The following is a 12,500-nucleotide window of genomic DNA, read 5'->3' as shown; positions in this document are numbered from 1 at the left end:
TAGGACCTCATCAGAGAGGTGAGGACCTCATGAGAGAGGTGAGGACCTCATCAGAGAGATGAGGACCTCATGAGAGAGATGAGGACCTCATAAGAGAGGTGAGGACCTCATCAGAGAGATGAGGACCTCATCAGAGAGGTTAAGACCTCATGAGAGAGGTACGGAACCTCATAAGAGAGGTGAGGACCTCATGAGAGAGGTGAGGACCTCATCAGAGATGTGAGGACCTCATGAGAGAGGTACGGAACCTCATAAGAGAGGTGAGGACCTAATGAGAGAGGTGAGGACCTCATGAGAGAGCTGAGAACCTCATGAGAGAGGTGAGAACCTCATGAGAGAGGTGAGGACCTCATCAGAGATGTGAGGACCTCATGAGAGAGGTACGGGACCTCATGAGAGAGGTGAGGACCTCATCAGAGAGGTGAGGACCTCATCAGAGAGGTTAAGACCTCATGAGAGAGGTGAGAACCTCATGAGAGATGTGAGGACCTCATGAGAGAGGTATGGAACCTCATAAGAGAGGTGAGGACCTCATCAGAGAGGTCATCAGAGAGTTGAGGACCTCATAGACCTCATGAGACTGTGTGTGTGTGTGTATCTGTCTGCAGGTGGAGATGGGGCCCTTCAAACACACGGTGGATGACGGTCTAGACGTGCGTAAGGCCGCCTTTGAGTGCATGTACACGCTGCTGGACAGCTGCCTGGACGGGCTGGACGTCCTGCACTTCCTGGACCACGTGGAGGAGGGTCTGAGAGACCACTACGACATCAGGGTGCGTGGAGACCTCAGACCTGGTCGCCGTTATGAGGATCATCTTCATCCACAATGATGTCCATATAGAGCAGGTTCTATAGTCTAAAGGTGATGTCATCACATGTATATATGAACTCCTGAGTGTGTGTGTGTGTGTGTGTGTGTGTGTGTGTGTAGATGCTAACGTTCCTGATGCTAGCCCGACTAGCCTCTCTGAGTCCTGCAGCCGTCCTCCAGAGACTGGACCGTCTCATCGAGCCCCTCAGGGCGACCTGCACCACCAAGGTACTGCTTCCCGTTCCCGACATGACGTTTATGTCCTTTGACCTCTGACCTCACCTGAGCTCCGCCGCAGGTGAAGGCCGGCTCCGTGAAGCAGGAGTTTGAGAAGCAGGAGGAGCTGCGGCGCTCGGCGATGCGCGCCGTCGCCGCCCTGCTGGCCGTGCCCGAGGTGGAGAGGAGCCCCGTCATGGCCGACTTCGCCAACCAGATAAGAACCAACGCCGACATGGCGTCCATCTACCAGAGCGTCCAGGGAGGCGAGGGGGGGGCGGAGAGCATGGACCTCAGCTAGAGGGGTCGTCTTCAGGAGTGTGTTTATGTTCCTACGGAAGCCCAGAAGGGCCAAACCCACCCTCTACAGAGACTGTGTGTGTTTGTGTGAGCGGAGGAAGACTGACCACCAGAGGGCACCAGATCCTGCACACTGCCCCTTTAAGGATTCCCAGTCTGAACTGGGTTTAGTTCAGTTCAGGTGAAATAAAGTTTGAACTTTCTCAGAGCCGTGTGTGTCTGTCATCTGATTACAACATGGATGCCAAAATGTGGGCGGGGCTTCACAATCTCTACCTTAAAATATTAATGTATTAATACAAAACGATGACAGTTAAACATTTAAAAAACATTTTGACATTAATTACGTGGTCATATCACACGATACATCTGCTGCTTCTTTTATGACATCATCAATAACAATAACAACAACGCTTAGGCTTGTTATTTTATGAGATTTCTCAATGAGCTCCTGACTCTTGTCTCAGTCTGCACTGTCACCATCAGGCCTGAGGGTTCCTGCTGCCCCGAGCAGGCGGCATCAGGCCTGATGGTTCCTGCTGCCCCGAGCAGGCGGCATCAGGCCTGAGGGTTCCTGCTGCCCCGAGCAGGCGGCATCAGGCCTGATGGTTCCTGCTGCCCCGAGCAGGCAGCATCAGGCCTGAGGGTTCCTGCTGCCCCGAGCAGGTAGCATCAGGCCTGAGGGTTCCTGCTGCCCCGAGCAGGTAGCATCAGGCCTGAGGGTTCCTGCTGCCCCGAGCAGGTAGCATCAGGCCTGAGGGTTCCTGCTGCCCCGAGCAGGCGGCATCAGGCCTGAGGGTTCCTGCTGCCCCGAGCAGGTAGCATCAGGCCTGAGGGTTCCTGCTGCCCCGAGCAGGCGGCATCAGGCCTGATGGTTCCTGCTGCCCCGAGCAGGCAGCATCAGGCCTGAGGGTCACTGCTGCCCCGAGCAGGTAGCATCAGGCCTGAGGGTTCCTGCTGCCCCGAGCAGGTAGCATCAGGCCTGATGGTTCCTGCTGCCCCGAGCAGGTAGCATCAGGCCAGAGGGTTCCTGTTGCCCCGAGCAGGTAGCATCAGGCCTGAGGGTTCCTGCTGCCCCGAGCAGGTAGCATCAGGCCTGAGGGTTCCTGTTGCCCCGAGCAGGCGGCATCAGGCCTGAGGGTTCCTGCTGCCCCGAGCAGGCGGCATCAGGCCTGAGGGTTCCTGCTGCCCCGAGCAGGTAGCATCAGGCCTGAGGGTTCCTGCTGCCCCGAGCAGGTAGCATCAGGCCTGAGGGTTCCTGTTGCCCCGAGCAGGCGGCATCAGGCCTGAGGGTTCCTGCTGCCCCGAGCAGGCGGCATCATTCAACCCGAGGGAGGAAATGACTCAAATGGTGAAGACGCTGCAGCTGCAGGAAAGAAGAAGAGGATGAAGAAAAAAAAAGTGGATGACGAAAGAAAAAAGGATGAAGAAAGAAAAGAGAATGATGAAAGAAAAGAGGATGACGAAAGAAAAGAGGATGAAGAAAGAAAAGAGGATGAAGAAAGAAAAGAGGATGAAGAAAGAAAAGAGGAACGAGATCAAAAGGTTTGAAAACAGATTTGTGAACATTTTATAATGAGAGCCGATCCTCTTTCTGAGCTCTTTAAATGTATTGATTACCCCTGCGAGGCGTCGGCCAATAAGAACCCAGAGAATTGAACACGATGAGATGAAGACACTATTATAGGTCATCCTGGATGTCGGCCTCATGGTGGCGCTAGAGGAGGCATCGTCTGGGGACCATGAATGTCTGTAAACCAGAAGTCTGATTAACAATAACGAAGCGAGGAATCAAACACACGTTTTAATCGTCTGATACAAACAACAACAAACAGAGAGCCGATGACTTCTCTTCTCTTTGACTTCCGTGCAGAGCCACGATCGATCAGGAGAGCCGATGGGATGGTGAGGAGAGAGGAACCTCCTTCACATCAGAGGTGGAGGATGGAGGTCTGGAGACCATTGAGTAGAGAGGAGCCTCCTTCACATCAGAGGTGGAGGATGGAGGTCTGGAGACCGTTGAGTAGAGAGGAGCCTCCTTCACATCAGAGGTGGAGGATGGAGGTCTGGAGACCGTTGAGTAGAGAGGAGCCTCCTTCACATCAGAGGTGGAGGATGGAGGTCTGGAGACCGTTGAGTAGAGAGGAGCCTCCTACACACCAGAGGTGGAGGATGGAGGTCTGGAGACCATTGAGTAGAGAGGAGCCTCCTTCACATCACAGGTGGAGGATGGAGGTCTGGAGACCGTTGAGTAGAGAGGAGCCTCCTTCACATCACAGGTGGAGGATGGAGGTCTGGAGACCGTTGAGTAGAGAGGAGCCTCCTTCACATCACAGGTGGAGGATGGAGGTCTGGAGACCGTTGAGTAGAGAGGAGCCTCCTTCACATCACAGGTGGAGGATGGAGGTCTGGAGACCATTGAGTAGAGAGGAGCCTCCTTCACATCACAGGTGGAGGATGGAGGTCTGGAGACCATTGAGTAGAGAGGAGCCTCCTTCACATCACAGGTGGAGGATGGAGGTCTGGAGACCATTGAGTAGAGAGGAGCCTCCTTCACATCACAGGTGGAGGATGGAGGTCTGGAGACCATTGAGTAGAGAGGAGCCTCCTACACACCAGAGGTGGAGGATGGAGCCTCCTTCACATCAGAGGTGGAGGATGGAGGTCTGGAGACCATTGAGTAGAGAGGAGCCTCCTTCACATCAGAGGTGGAGGATGGAGGTCTGGAGACCGTTGAGTAGAGAGGAGCCTCCTTCACATCAGAGGTGGAGGATGGAGGTCTGGAGACCGTTGAGTAGAGAGGAGCCTCCTTCACATCACAGGTGGAGGATGGAGGTCTGGAGACCGTTGAGTAGAGAGGAGCCTCCTTCACATCACAGGTGGAGGATGGAGGTCTGGTGACCGGTGCACCGGCTGCACCAAAGTCAATGGTGGAGTAATGCAGTGAGCCAGAGGGGATTGTGGGAAAATCGGCGGTGACATAAATGGTGTTCACTTCCTGTCCTGGGTCTCTGTTCTGCTCCTGGATCTCCTCATAGCTGCACTCCTTCCAGAGAGGAATCACAAACACAGTTATTACAGCAATACCTCGAGTTCACAACATCCACTAGTTATTATTACAAAGGCATAAATAAATGGACATATTGATTTAATGACTCATTCATGATTCATTTTAACATGTTCTTATATAAACAGTAATCATGGTTACTGTTTATCAAGATTGTTGTTGTTTCTCAAATATAATATATATATATATGGAACGTTTAGTATATTATGTATTATTATTACAGATTCAGACAACAACCTCTTTGATGTGCTGCACTGCTGCTGCATTTCTTTTGTTTTTTGAATGTCCTGAAAGAAAAACAACAAAAAACAAATTTATACGCTGAGAAGGAGAATTCATTTCACCATCTTTCATCAGTTGTGTCTGTCTAGTAGATCTACTAGATCTAGTAGAAGTAGATCCTGTCTTACGCCTGTAGATGAAGATCATGAGGTTGTTACACCTGTCTTACGCCTGTAGATGAGGATCATGAGGTTGTTACACCTGTCTTACGCCTGTAGATGAGGATCATGTGGTTGTTACACCTGTCTTACGCCTGTAGATGAAGATCATGAGGTTGTTACACCTGTCTTACGCCTGTAGATGAGGATCATGTGGTTGTTACACCTGTCTTACGCCTGTAGATGAGGATCATGTGGTTGTTACACCTGTCTTACGCCTGTAGATGAGGATCATGAGGTTGTTACACCTGTCTTACGCCTGTAGATGAGGATCATGAGGTTGTTACACCTGTCTTATGCCTGTAGATGAGGATCATGAGGTTGTTACACCTGTCTTACGCCTGTAGATGAGGATCATGCGGTTGTTACACCTGTCTTATGCCTGTAGATGAGGATCATGAGGTTGTTACACCTGTCTTACGCCTGTAGATGAGGATCATGTGGTTGTTACACCTGTCTTACGCCTGTAGATGAGGATCATGAGGTTGTTACACCTGTCTTACGCCTGTAGATGAGGATCATGTGGTTGTTACACCTGTCTTACGCCTGTAGATGAGGATCATGAGGTTGTTACACCTGTCTTACGCCTGTAGATGAGGATCATGAGGTTGTTACACCTGTCTTATGCCTGTAGATGAGGATCATGAGGTTGTTACACCTGTCTTACGCCTGTAGATGAGGATCATGTGGTTGTTACACCTGTCTTACGCCTGTAGATGAGGATCATGAGGTTGTTACACCTGTCTTACGCCTGTAGATGAGGATCATGAGGTTGTTACACCTGTCTTACGCCTGTAGATGAGGATCATGAGGTTGTTACACCTGTCTTACGCCTGTAGATGAGGATCATGAGGTTGTTACACCTGTCTTACGCCTGTAGATGAGGATCATGAGGTTGTTACACCTGTCTTACGCCTGTAGATGAGGATCCCCAGGAGCACAAACAGCAGCAGAAGGACCCCACAGACGGCCACCGTGAGGAGGACCTGAAGGCTTCCTGCAGGACGACACACAGACAGTCATGTCTTCATGTCCAAGAGGTTCAGAGGAACTCCACCGAGTCTCTTCTGGAGCCGAATGTTAGAGATGTCCAACGTGTCTCACCTCGACTCCCAGCAGCAGGAAGTTCTGGTTTTGGTGGTTTGACTTAAATCAAACAGACGTGTCATGAAAAGAAATACATGTTTGTAAAGGTTTTCACTCCATTGTGGAGATGGCTACCACGTAAATACCCCTCAGCTCAGCCCCTCCCACCTTCTAACTGTGTCGGATAACTACGGTGGCCTGCAGGCATCAGTTACCCTCCTACAATCTGATCCAGGATGAGATGACGACTCACCGACCGTCATCACCAGTCGGTGGAAGAACGGGTTGTTCCCAGTGCTTTCTGCTCCACACCAGTACGTCCCAGCGTCCTCCTCACGGACGTCCCTCACTGTGATGCTGATGTTCCTCCTCTTGGGGTCGTCCTGCATGGAGAACCTGCCGTTGGGTCTCTCAGCGGTGCTCACCATGACATCACAGTCGGAGGGATCTTCTCCCCGACAGATGAACTTCTTCATCGGAGTGTTCTCCGGGTATCGACACCAGAATGTGAGCTTCTGGCCAATCGCTGGGGACCTTCTGAAGTTTATAATATCTGCAAACGGACATAGAAAACATAATTATATATTACGTGAGTAAATCTAACCTGTCACTGGCTTCCTGTCCAACAAATAATAGACTTCAAGATCCTGCTGCTGGTCTATGAAGCTCTGAATGGTTCAGTGCCCAATACAGGTTTGGTCTGCTGCTACCTTATGAACCTTCAACACTCAGGTGGTCTGGGACCGGTCTACTTCCTGTTCCAAGAGTCAGAACTAAACACGGAGAAGCAGCGTTCAGGTCTTCTGCTCCACATATCTGGAACACAGTCCCTAAAAGCTGTAGGTCAGCTGAGACGCTCAGAGACCCTCAGAGACCATTAGAGACCTCAGAGACCTTCAGAGACCTTAGAGACAGTTAGAGACCCTCAGAGAACCTTTGAGACCCTTTGAGACCTGACCGTTAGAGACCCTCAGAGACCCGACGCTTAGAGACTCCCACAGAGCCTCAGAGACCCGACCCTTAGAGAACCCCAGAGACCCTTTGAGACCCTTTGACCTGACCCTTAGAGACCCTCAGAGATCTCTAGAGACCGTTGGAGACCCTCAGCTTCTTTGTACCCAGATTGAAGGCTTGTTTGAAGACTGTTTCGTTCAATTGAACTTATTTTACAATTTAATTTATTTGTATTCTATTTTTAGTTTTTTACTGTTTTTAATGTTTTACTGAATGTTCTTAATTGTTTTGAAGTCTTTTCCTGTATTGACGTTTTGATGCTGAATGGTTTGTTGTTGTTGTTGAGATGTGATCTACACATAAACTGGCCGGTCCTGACCTTTGACCTCCAGCTGTATCCTCCTGGAAGCGGCTCGGTACCGTGCGTCCTTTCCGGCCGCTCCTCGCCGTCCACACCAGTAGACGCCGGCGTGGCGTGAGGACACGTTACCGATGGACACGGCGGTTTCTGTGAGAGCGAACGACCCGTTGGACCTCTGAGACTCTGTGGAGACCACGTCCTCGCAGACCGGAGAACCTTCGTGGTCTTTGCAGAAGAACGTGAGTCCGGGGCATGAGATGCTGGTCGGAGCGCTTCTGTACGCAGTTTGATTGACAGGTGACTGGCAGCAGCTTTTATCTGAAACTAGTAAGTAAAACATGCAGAATGTAAGTAGTAGAAAAATAAAACTATACATTAGATAACGGTTATCAACAATATAATATAAATATATGGTTTACGACAATATGATTATTAACCTGTGCTTTGTGTGGTTACATTTGATGTTTTATTCATGTTATAAATGTGAGTTTATTAAAACATTAAAGTGAGGGTCTCTTACCAAATTCCAATTTCACCTCCTTCACTTTTCTTGTTTTTTGGTAGAATTGACAGCGGTGGGTCCCAAAGTCCTCGAGGTGAAGCGGTCTGATGCTCACCTGCAGGTCTTTCTTCTGCGGGTCGTGGAACAGCGAATATCGGCCTCGGCGTTCCCACGAAAACACCTCGGAGTTTAGTTTGAGTGTTTTTCGTGGATTAACGAGGTGAAAACTTTCAATTATTCCTTGTATTTTAGGATATTTGCAGGTGAACGTGAGCCATCCATCAGAGCAGACCTTCACTTCAGAGCAAAGACCTGCAGAGCAGACAGGTATAAACACACATATATGTACATATATATATATATATATATATACTGTACATATGTGTGTGCGGTCCATAACATCCTTCTGTTCTCATCATAATTATTATTACTTCCATCATTTACATTAATAATTCCCACAGCTTCTCTTTTTAATCCACGTTCTGCGTATCGATACTCAAACTCGAGCTCAGTTTCTGCAGCTGTTTGGTGTTTTTGAGCACAAACCAAAATAAACCACATGTGACTTTCACTTCTGTTCGTTGTGTTTTCTCCATTTTTTATATTCGGCATCGCAGTGAAGACGTCTTGATTCATATTCAGTGTGAGCAACCCACCGTGTGTTATTATTACTAAATTAAACATCAGAAGCGTCGTGCAAAAAAGCTTTTTCACGAACAGGCTGCATATTTACACCACATATAACCTATATATATATACAAAATAACCTTTTATTAAAATACATATTAAAATATATATTTTTATATATATATATATATATAAAATATATAATAATATGCTGCATATTTATATATATATAATAAATGATATATTATATATCATCTATTATATATGACATGATATATTATATATCATATATTATACATATAATATATATATAATATATAATATGTATGTATTATATATTATATATTAAATATATAGTATATATTATATGTATAATATATGATTTATAATAAATATTATATATTATACATAATACATAATATATTATATATTATATCAGGAGTCTGACCTGTAATCAGCGAGAGGAGGAGCAGGAGAAAGTTCCTCATGGTGTTGATCTGGAGACTCAGTGAGACTGAGTCAGTTCCTCTCCTCTTCTTCTCCTTTTCTCCTCCTCTTCTTCTCCTCTTCTCCTCCTCCTCAGCGTCAGCTCCTCCTCCTTTCTCCTGGTGTGTTATACCTGCAGCTTTAACCTTTAACCCTCTGAGTGCCAATCAAACACATCGAGTTTTTATTAAAAAACGTAATAATAAGAAAGTGAAATATCAGCGAACATCAGCGAAGACGTCAGGAGTTGAAAGTGATGATGAGGAGTCTTCTCCGTGCTTCCTCCTCAGCCTCTACAGTGCTCTTTAAAACGGGAACTTTATTTTGAAAGGACGACGTTTACGACACTCGATGGACTTTTGCAGTAAACCTGAAACGCTCGAGGAAACGACATAAGAGCAACAGGAAGTGAATCACGATGAACTTCCTGTTGACAAACCACAACAAACAGCTGGTTTCTGATGATGATGATGATGTTTCACGGACTTGTTTCAGACTTCTATACAACCAGAGGAGTCGCCCCCTGGTGGTCAGGAGAGAGAATGCAGCTTTAACACATGAAGCATAGACTTCTATACAACCAGAGGAGTCGCCCCCTGGTGGTCAGGAGAGAGAATGCAGCTTTAATACATGAAGCATAGACTTCTATACAACCAGAGGAGTCGCCCCCTGGTGGTCAGGAGAGAGAATGCAGCTTCAACACATGAAGCATAGACTTCTATACAACCAGAGGAGTCGCCCCCTGGTGGTCAGGAGAGAGAGAATGCAGCTTCAACACATGAAGCATAGACTTCTATACAACCAGAGGAGTCGCCTCCTGGTGGTCAGGAGAGAGAATGCAGCTTTAACACATGAAGCATAGACTTCTATACAACCAGAGGAGTCGCCCCCTGGTGGTCAGGAGAGAGAATGCAGCTTTAACACATGAAGCATAGACTTCTATACAACCAGAGGAGTCGCCCCCTGGTGGTCAGGAGAGAGAATGCAGCTTTAACACATGAAGCATAGACTTCTATACAACCAGAGGAGTCGCCCCCTGGTGGTCAGGAGAGAGAATGCAGCTTTAACACATGAAGCATAGACTTCTATACAACCAGAGGAGTCGCCCCCTGGTGGTCAGGAGAGAGAATGCAGCTTCAACACATGAAGCATAGACTTCTATACAACCAGAGGAGTCGCCCCCTGGTGGTCAGGAGAGAGAATGCAGCTTTAACACATGAAGCATAGACTTCTATACAACCAGAGGAGTCGCCCCCTGGTGGTCAGGAGAGAGAATGCAGCTTTAACACATGAAGCATAGACTTCTATACAACCAGAGGAGTCGCCCCCTGGTGGTCAGGAGAGAGAATGCAGCTTTAATACATGAAGCATAGACTTCTATACAACCAGAGGAGTCGCCCCCTGGTGGTCAGGAGAGAGAATGCAGCTTCAACACATGAAGCATAGACTTCTATACAACCAGAGGAGTCGCCCCCTGGTGGTCAGGAGAGAGAGAATGCAGCTTCAACACATGAAGCATAGACTTCTATACAACCAGAGGAGTCGCCTCCTGGTGGTCAGGAGAGAGAATGCAGCTTTAACACATGAAGCATAGACTTCTATACAACCAGAGGAGTCGCCCCCTGGTGGTCAGGAGAGAGAATGCAGCTTTAACACATGAAGCATAGACTTCTATACAACCAGAGGAGTCGCCCCCTGGTGGTCAGGAGAGAGAATGCAGCTTTAACACATGAAGCATAGACTTCTATACAACCAGAGGAGTCGCCCCCTGGTGGTCAGGAGAGAGAATGCAGCTTTAACACATGAAGCATAGACTTCTATACAACCAGAGGAGTCGCCCCCTGGTGGTCAGGAGAGAGAATGCAGCTTCAACACATGAAGCATAGACTTCTATACAACCAGAGGAGTCGCCCCCTGGTGGTCAGGAGAGAGAATGCAGCTTTAACACATGAAGCATAGACTTCTATACAACCAGAGGAGTCGCCCCCTGGTGGTCAGGAGAGAGAATGCAGCTTTAACACATGAAGCATAGACTTCTATACAACCAGAGGAGTCGCCCCCTGGTGGTCAGGAGAGAGAATGCAGCTTCAACACATGAAGCATAGACTTCTATACAACCAGAGGAGTCGCCCCCTGGTGGTCAGGAGAGAGAATGCAGCTTCAACACATGAAGCATAGACTTCTATACAACCAGAGGAGTCGCCCCCTGGTGGTCAGGAGAGAGAATGCAGCTTTAACACATGAAGCATAGACTTCTATACAACCAGAGGAGTCGCCCCCTGGTGGTCAGGAGAGAGAATGCAGCTTTAACACATGAAGCATAGACTTCTATACAACCAGAGGAGTCGCCCCCTGGTGGTCAGGAGAGAGAATGCAGCTTTAACACATGAAGCATAGACTTCTATACAACCAGAGGAGTCGCCCCCTGGTGGTCAGGAGAGAGAATGCAGCTTCAACACATGAAGCATAGACTTCTATACAACCAGAGGAGTCGCCCCCTGGTGGTCAGGAGAGAGAATGCAGCTTCAACACATGAAGCATAGACTTCTATACAACCAGAGGAGTCGCCCCCTGGTGGTCAGGAGAGAGAATGCAGCTTTAACACATGAAGCATAGACTTCTATACAACCAGAGGAGTCGCCCCCTGGTGGTCAGGAGAGAGAATGCAGCTTTAACACATGAAGCATAGACTTCTATACAACCAGAGGAGTCGCCCCCTGGTGGTCAGGAGAGAGAATGCAGCTTTAACACATGAAGCATAGACTTCTATACAACCAGAGGAGTCGCCCCCTGGTTATTGTTATTGGCCGATACCGATCAAACATGTTTTTTTTCAGTTTAAAATACTTTCTGAGCAGCAGAAATGAGAAAGAAGCCAGATGTCTCGCTCGTTTTCCCTCCATCACCGATTTCAGACACTTAGTAGAGTTTATAGAAATGATAATTATTATTTTGACTGTGTGGTCAGGACTCAGCTGGTGAACCTCAGCTCCTGTCAGCGGTCTGATTGATGAGACTGTTTACGTTTGGGTTTAAAGGCTCCTGATAGGCCCGATGCTCTGCCACCGATTAATAAAGTCATCCATCCTCCTAGAATAAATAACCTGTGACCGGGTTCTGTGAAAAGCCCCCAAAGTGGGCCGATAAGCTTCCCACTCCACAGCACTAATTCACCTGTTATCAGACGCCGAATCACCGGCTGAAACCGTCCGAGGAAGCTGATAATGAAGCGTAAACAACTCTCCTCCTTTGAGGCTGCTCCTTTTCTAACGTAATGATGTGTTTTTACTCCCTGAAAGCATTCCTGACTCCTCGACGAGGAGATTATTTCACGAGCTGCCGTGGAACAACTGTGAGGCGTTTTCATTCAAACAGACGTTATGATCTCTCCATGAAGCCTTCAGCACGCCACTGTGGGGCCTTCAGGGCCTTCAGCACGCCACTGTGGGGCCTTCAGGGCCTTCAGCACGTCACTGTGGGGCCTTCAGCACGCCACTGTGGGGCCTTCAGGGCCTTCAGCACGTCACGGTGGGGCCTTCAGGGCCTTCAGCACGTCACTGTGGGGCCTTCAGGGTCTTCAGCACGTCATGGTGGGGCCTTCAGGGTCTTCAGCACGCCACTGTGGGGCCTTCAGGGCCTTCAGCACGCCA

At 48.4% G+C, this 12,500-nt stretch overlaps 2 protein-coding genes across 10 annotated transcripts in view; one reads left to right on the top strand and one right to left on the bottom strand.

Moving 5' to 3' along the window:
- cand2 (cullin-associated and neddylation-dissociated 2 (putative)) overlaps positions 1–1,535 on the top strand; it is a 20,989-nt gene extending 19,454 nt beyond the window's left edge. The window contains exons 22-24 of the mRNA XM_034533846.1: positions 609–773; positions 932–1,039; positions 1,110–1,535. Coding sequence (XP_034389737.1) covers positions 609–773; positions 932–1,039; positions 1,110–1,328 — 492 coding nt within the window. The 3' untranslated portion in view covers positions 1,329–1,535. The remainder of the gene's footprint in view (positions 1–608; positions 774–931; positions 1,040–1,109) is intronic.
- A 923-nt stretch (positions 1,536–2,458) lies between these two features.
- LOC117731292 lies at positions 2,459–9,150 on the bottom strand. Of its 9 annotated transcripts, XR_004609519.1 has the most exons (11): positions 8,813–9,149; positions 7,756–8,049; positions 7,254–7,559; positions 6,174–6,473; positions 5,939–5,980; positions 5,739–5,831; positions 4,632–4,681; positions 3,963–4,373; positions 3,161–3,932; positions 2,948–3,077; positions 2,459–2,693 (listed from the first exon to the last, which is right to left on the bottom strand). XR_004609519.1 is itself a non-coding variant. In XM_034533546.1 (10 exons), the coding sequence occupies exons 1-10, from the start codon at positions 8,850–8,852 to the stop codon at positions 3,480–3,482; spliced, it is 1,932 nt and encodes a 643-aa protein (XP_034389437.1). In that variant the 5' UTR covers positions 8,853–9,150; the 3' UTR covers positions 3,119–3,479. The 9 variants fall into 9 exon arrangements, 8 of the variants coding, with proteins under 8 accessions (XP_034389437.1, XP_034389436.1, XP_034389439.1 ...); XM_034533546.1 differs by lacking the exons at positions 2,459–2,693; positions 2,948–3,077 and having other exon boundaries at positions 3,119–3,932; positions 3,963–4,136; positions 4,194–4,373; positions 8,813–9,150; XM_034533545.1 differs by lacking the exons at positions 2,459–2,693; positions 2,948–3,077 and having other exon boundaries at positions 3,119–3,875; positions 8,813–9,150.
- Between the last annotated feature and the right edge of the window lie 3,350 nt (positions 9,151–12,500).

Source organism: Cyclopterus lumpus, chromosome 5, assembly GCF_009769545.1.
Source record: "Cyclopterus lumpus isolate fCycLum1 chromosome 5, fCycLum1.pri, whole genome shotgun sequence".
In the NCBI taxonomy this organism is placed as follows: Eukaryota; Metazoa; Chordata; class Actinopteri; order Perciformes; family Cyclopteridae; genus Cyclopterus; species Cyclopterus lumpus.
The sequence above is the reverse complement of the archived record's forward strand: the minus strand, read 5'-3'. Positions and strand labels throughout refer to the sequence as shown.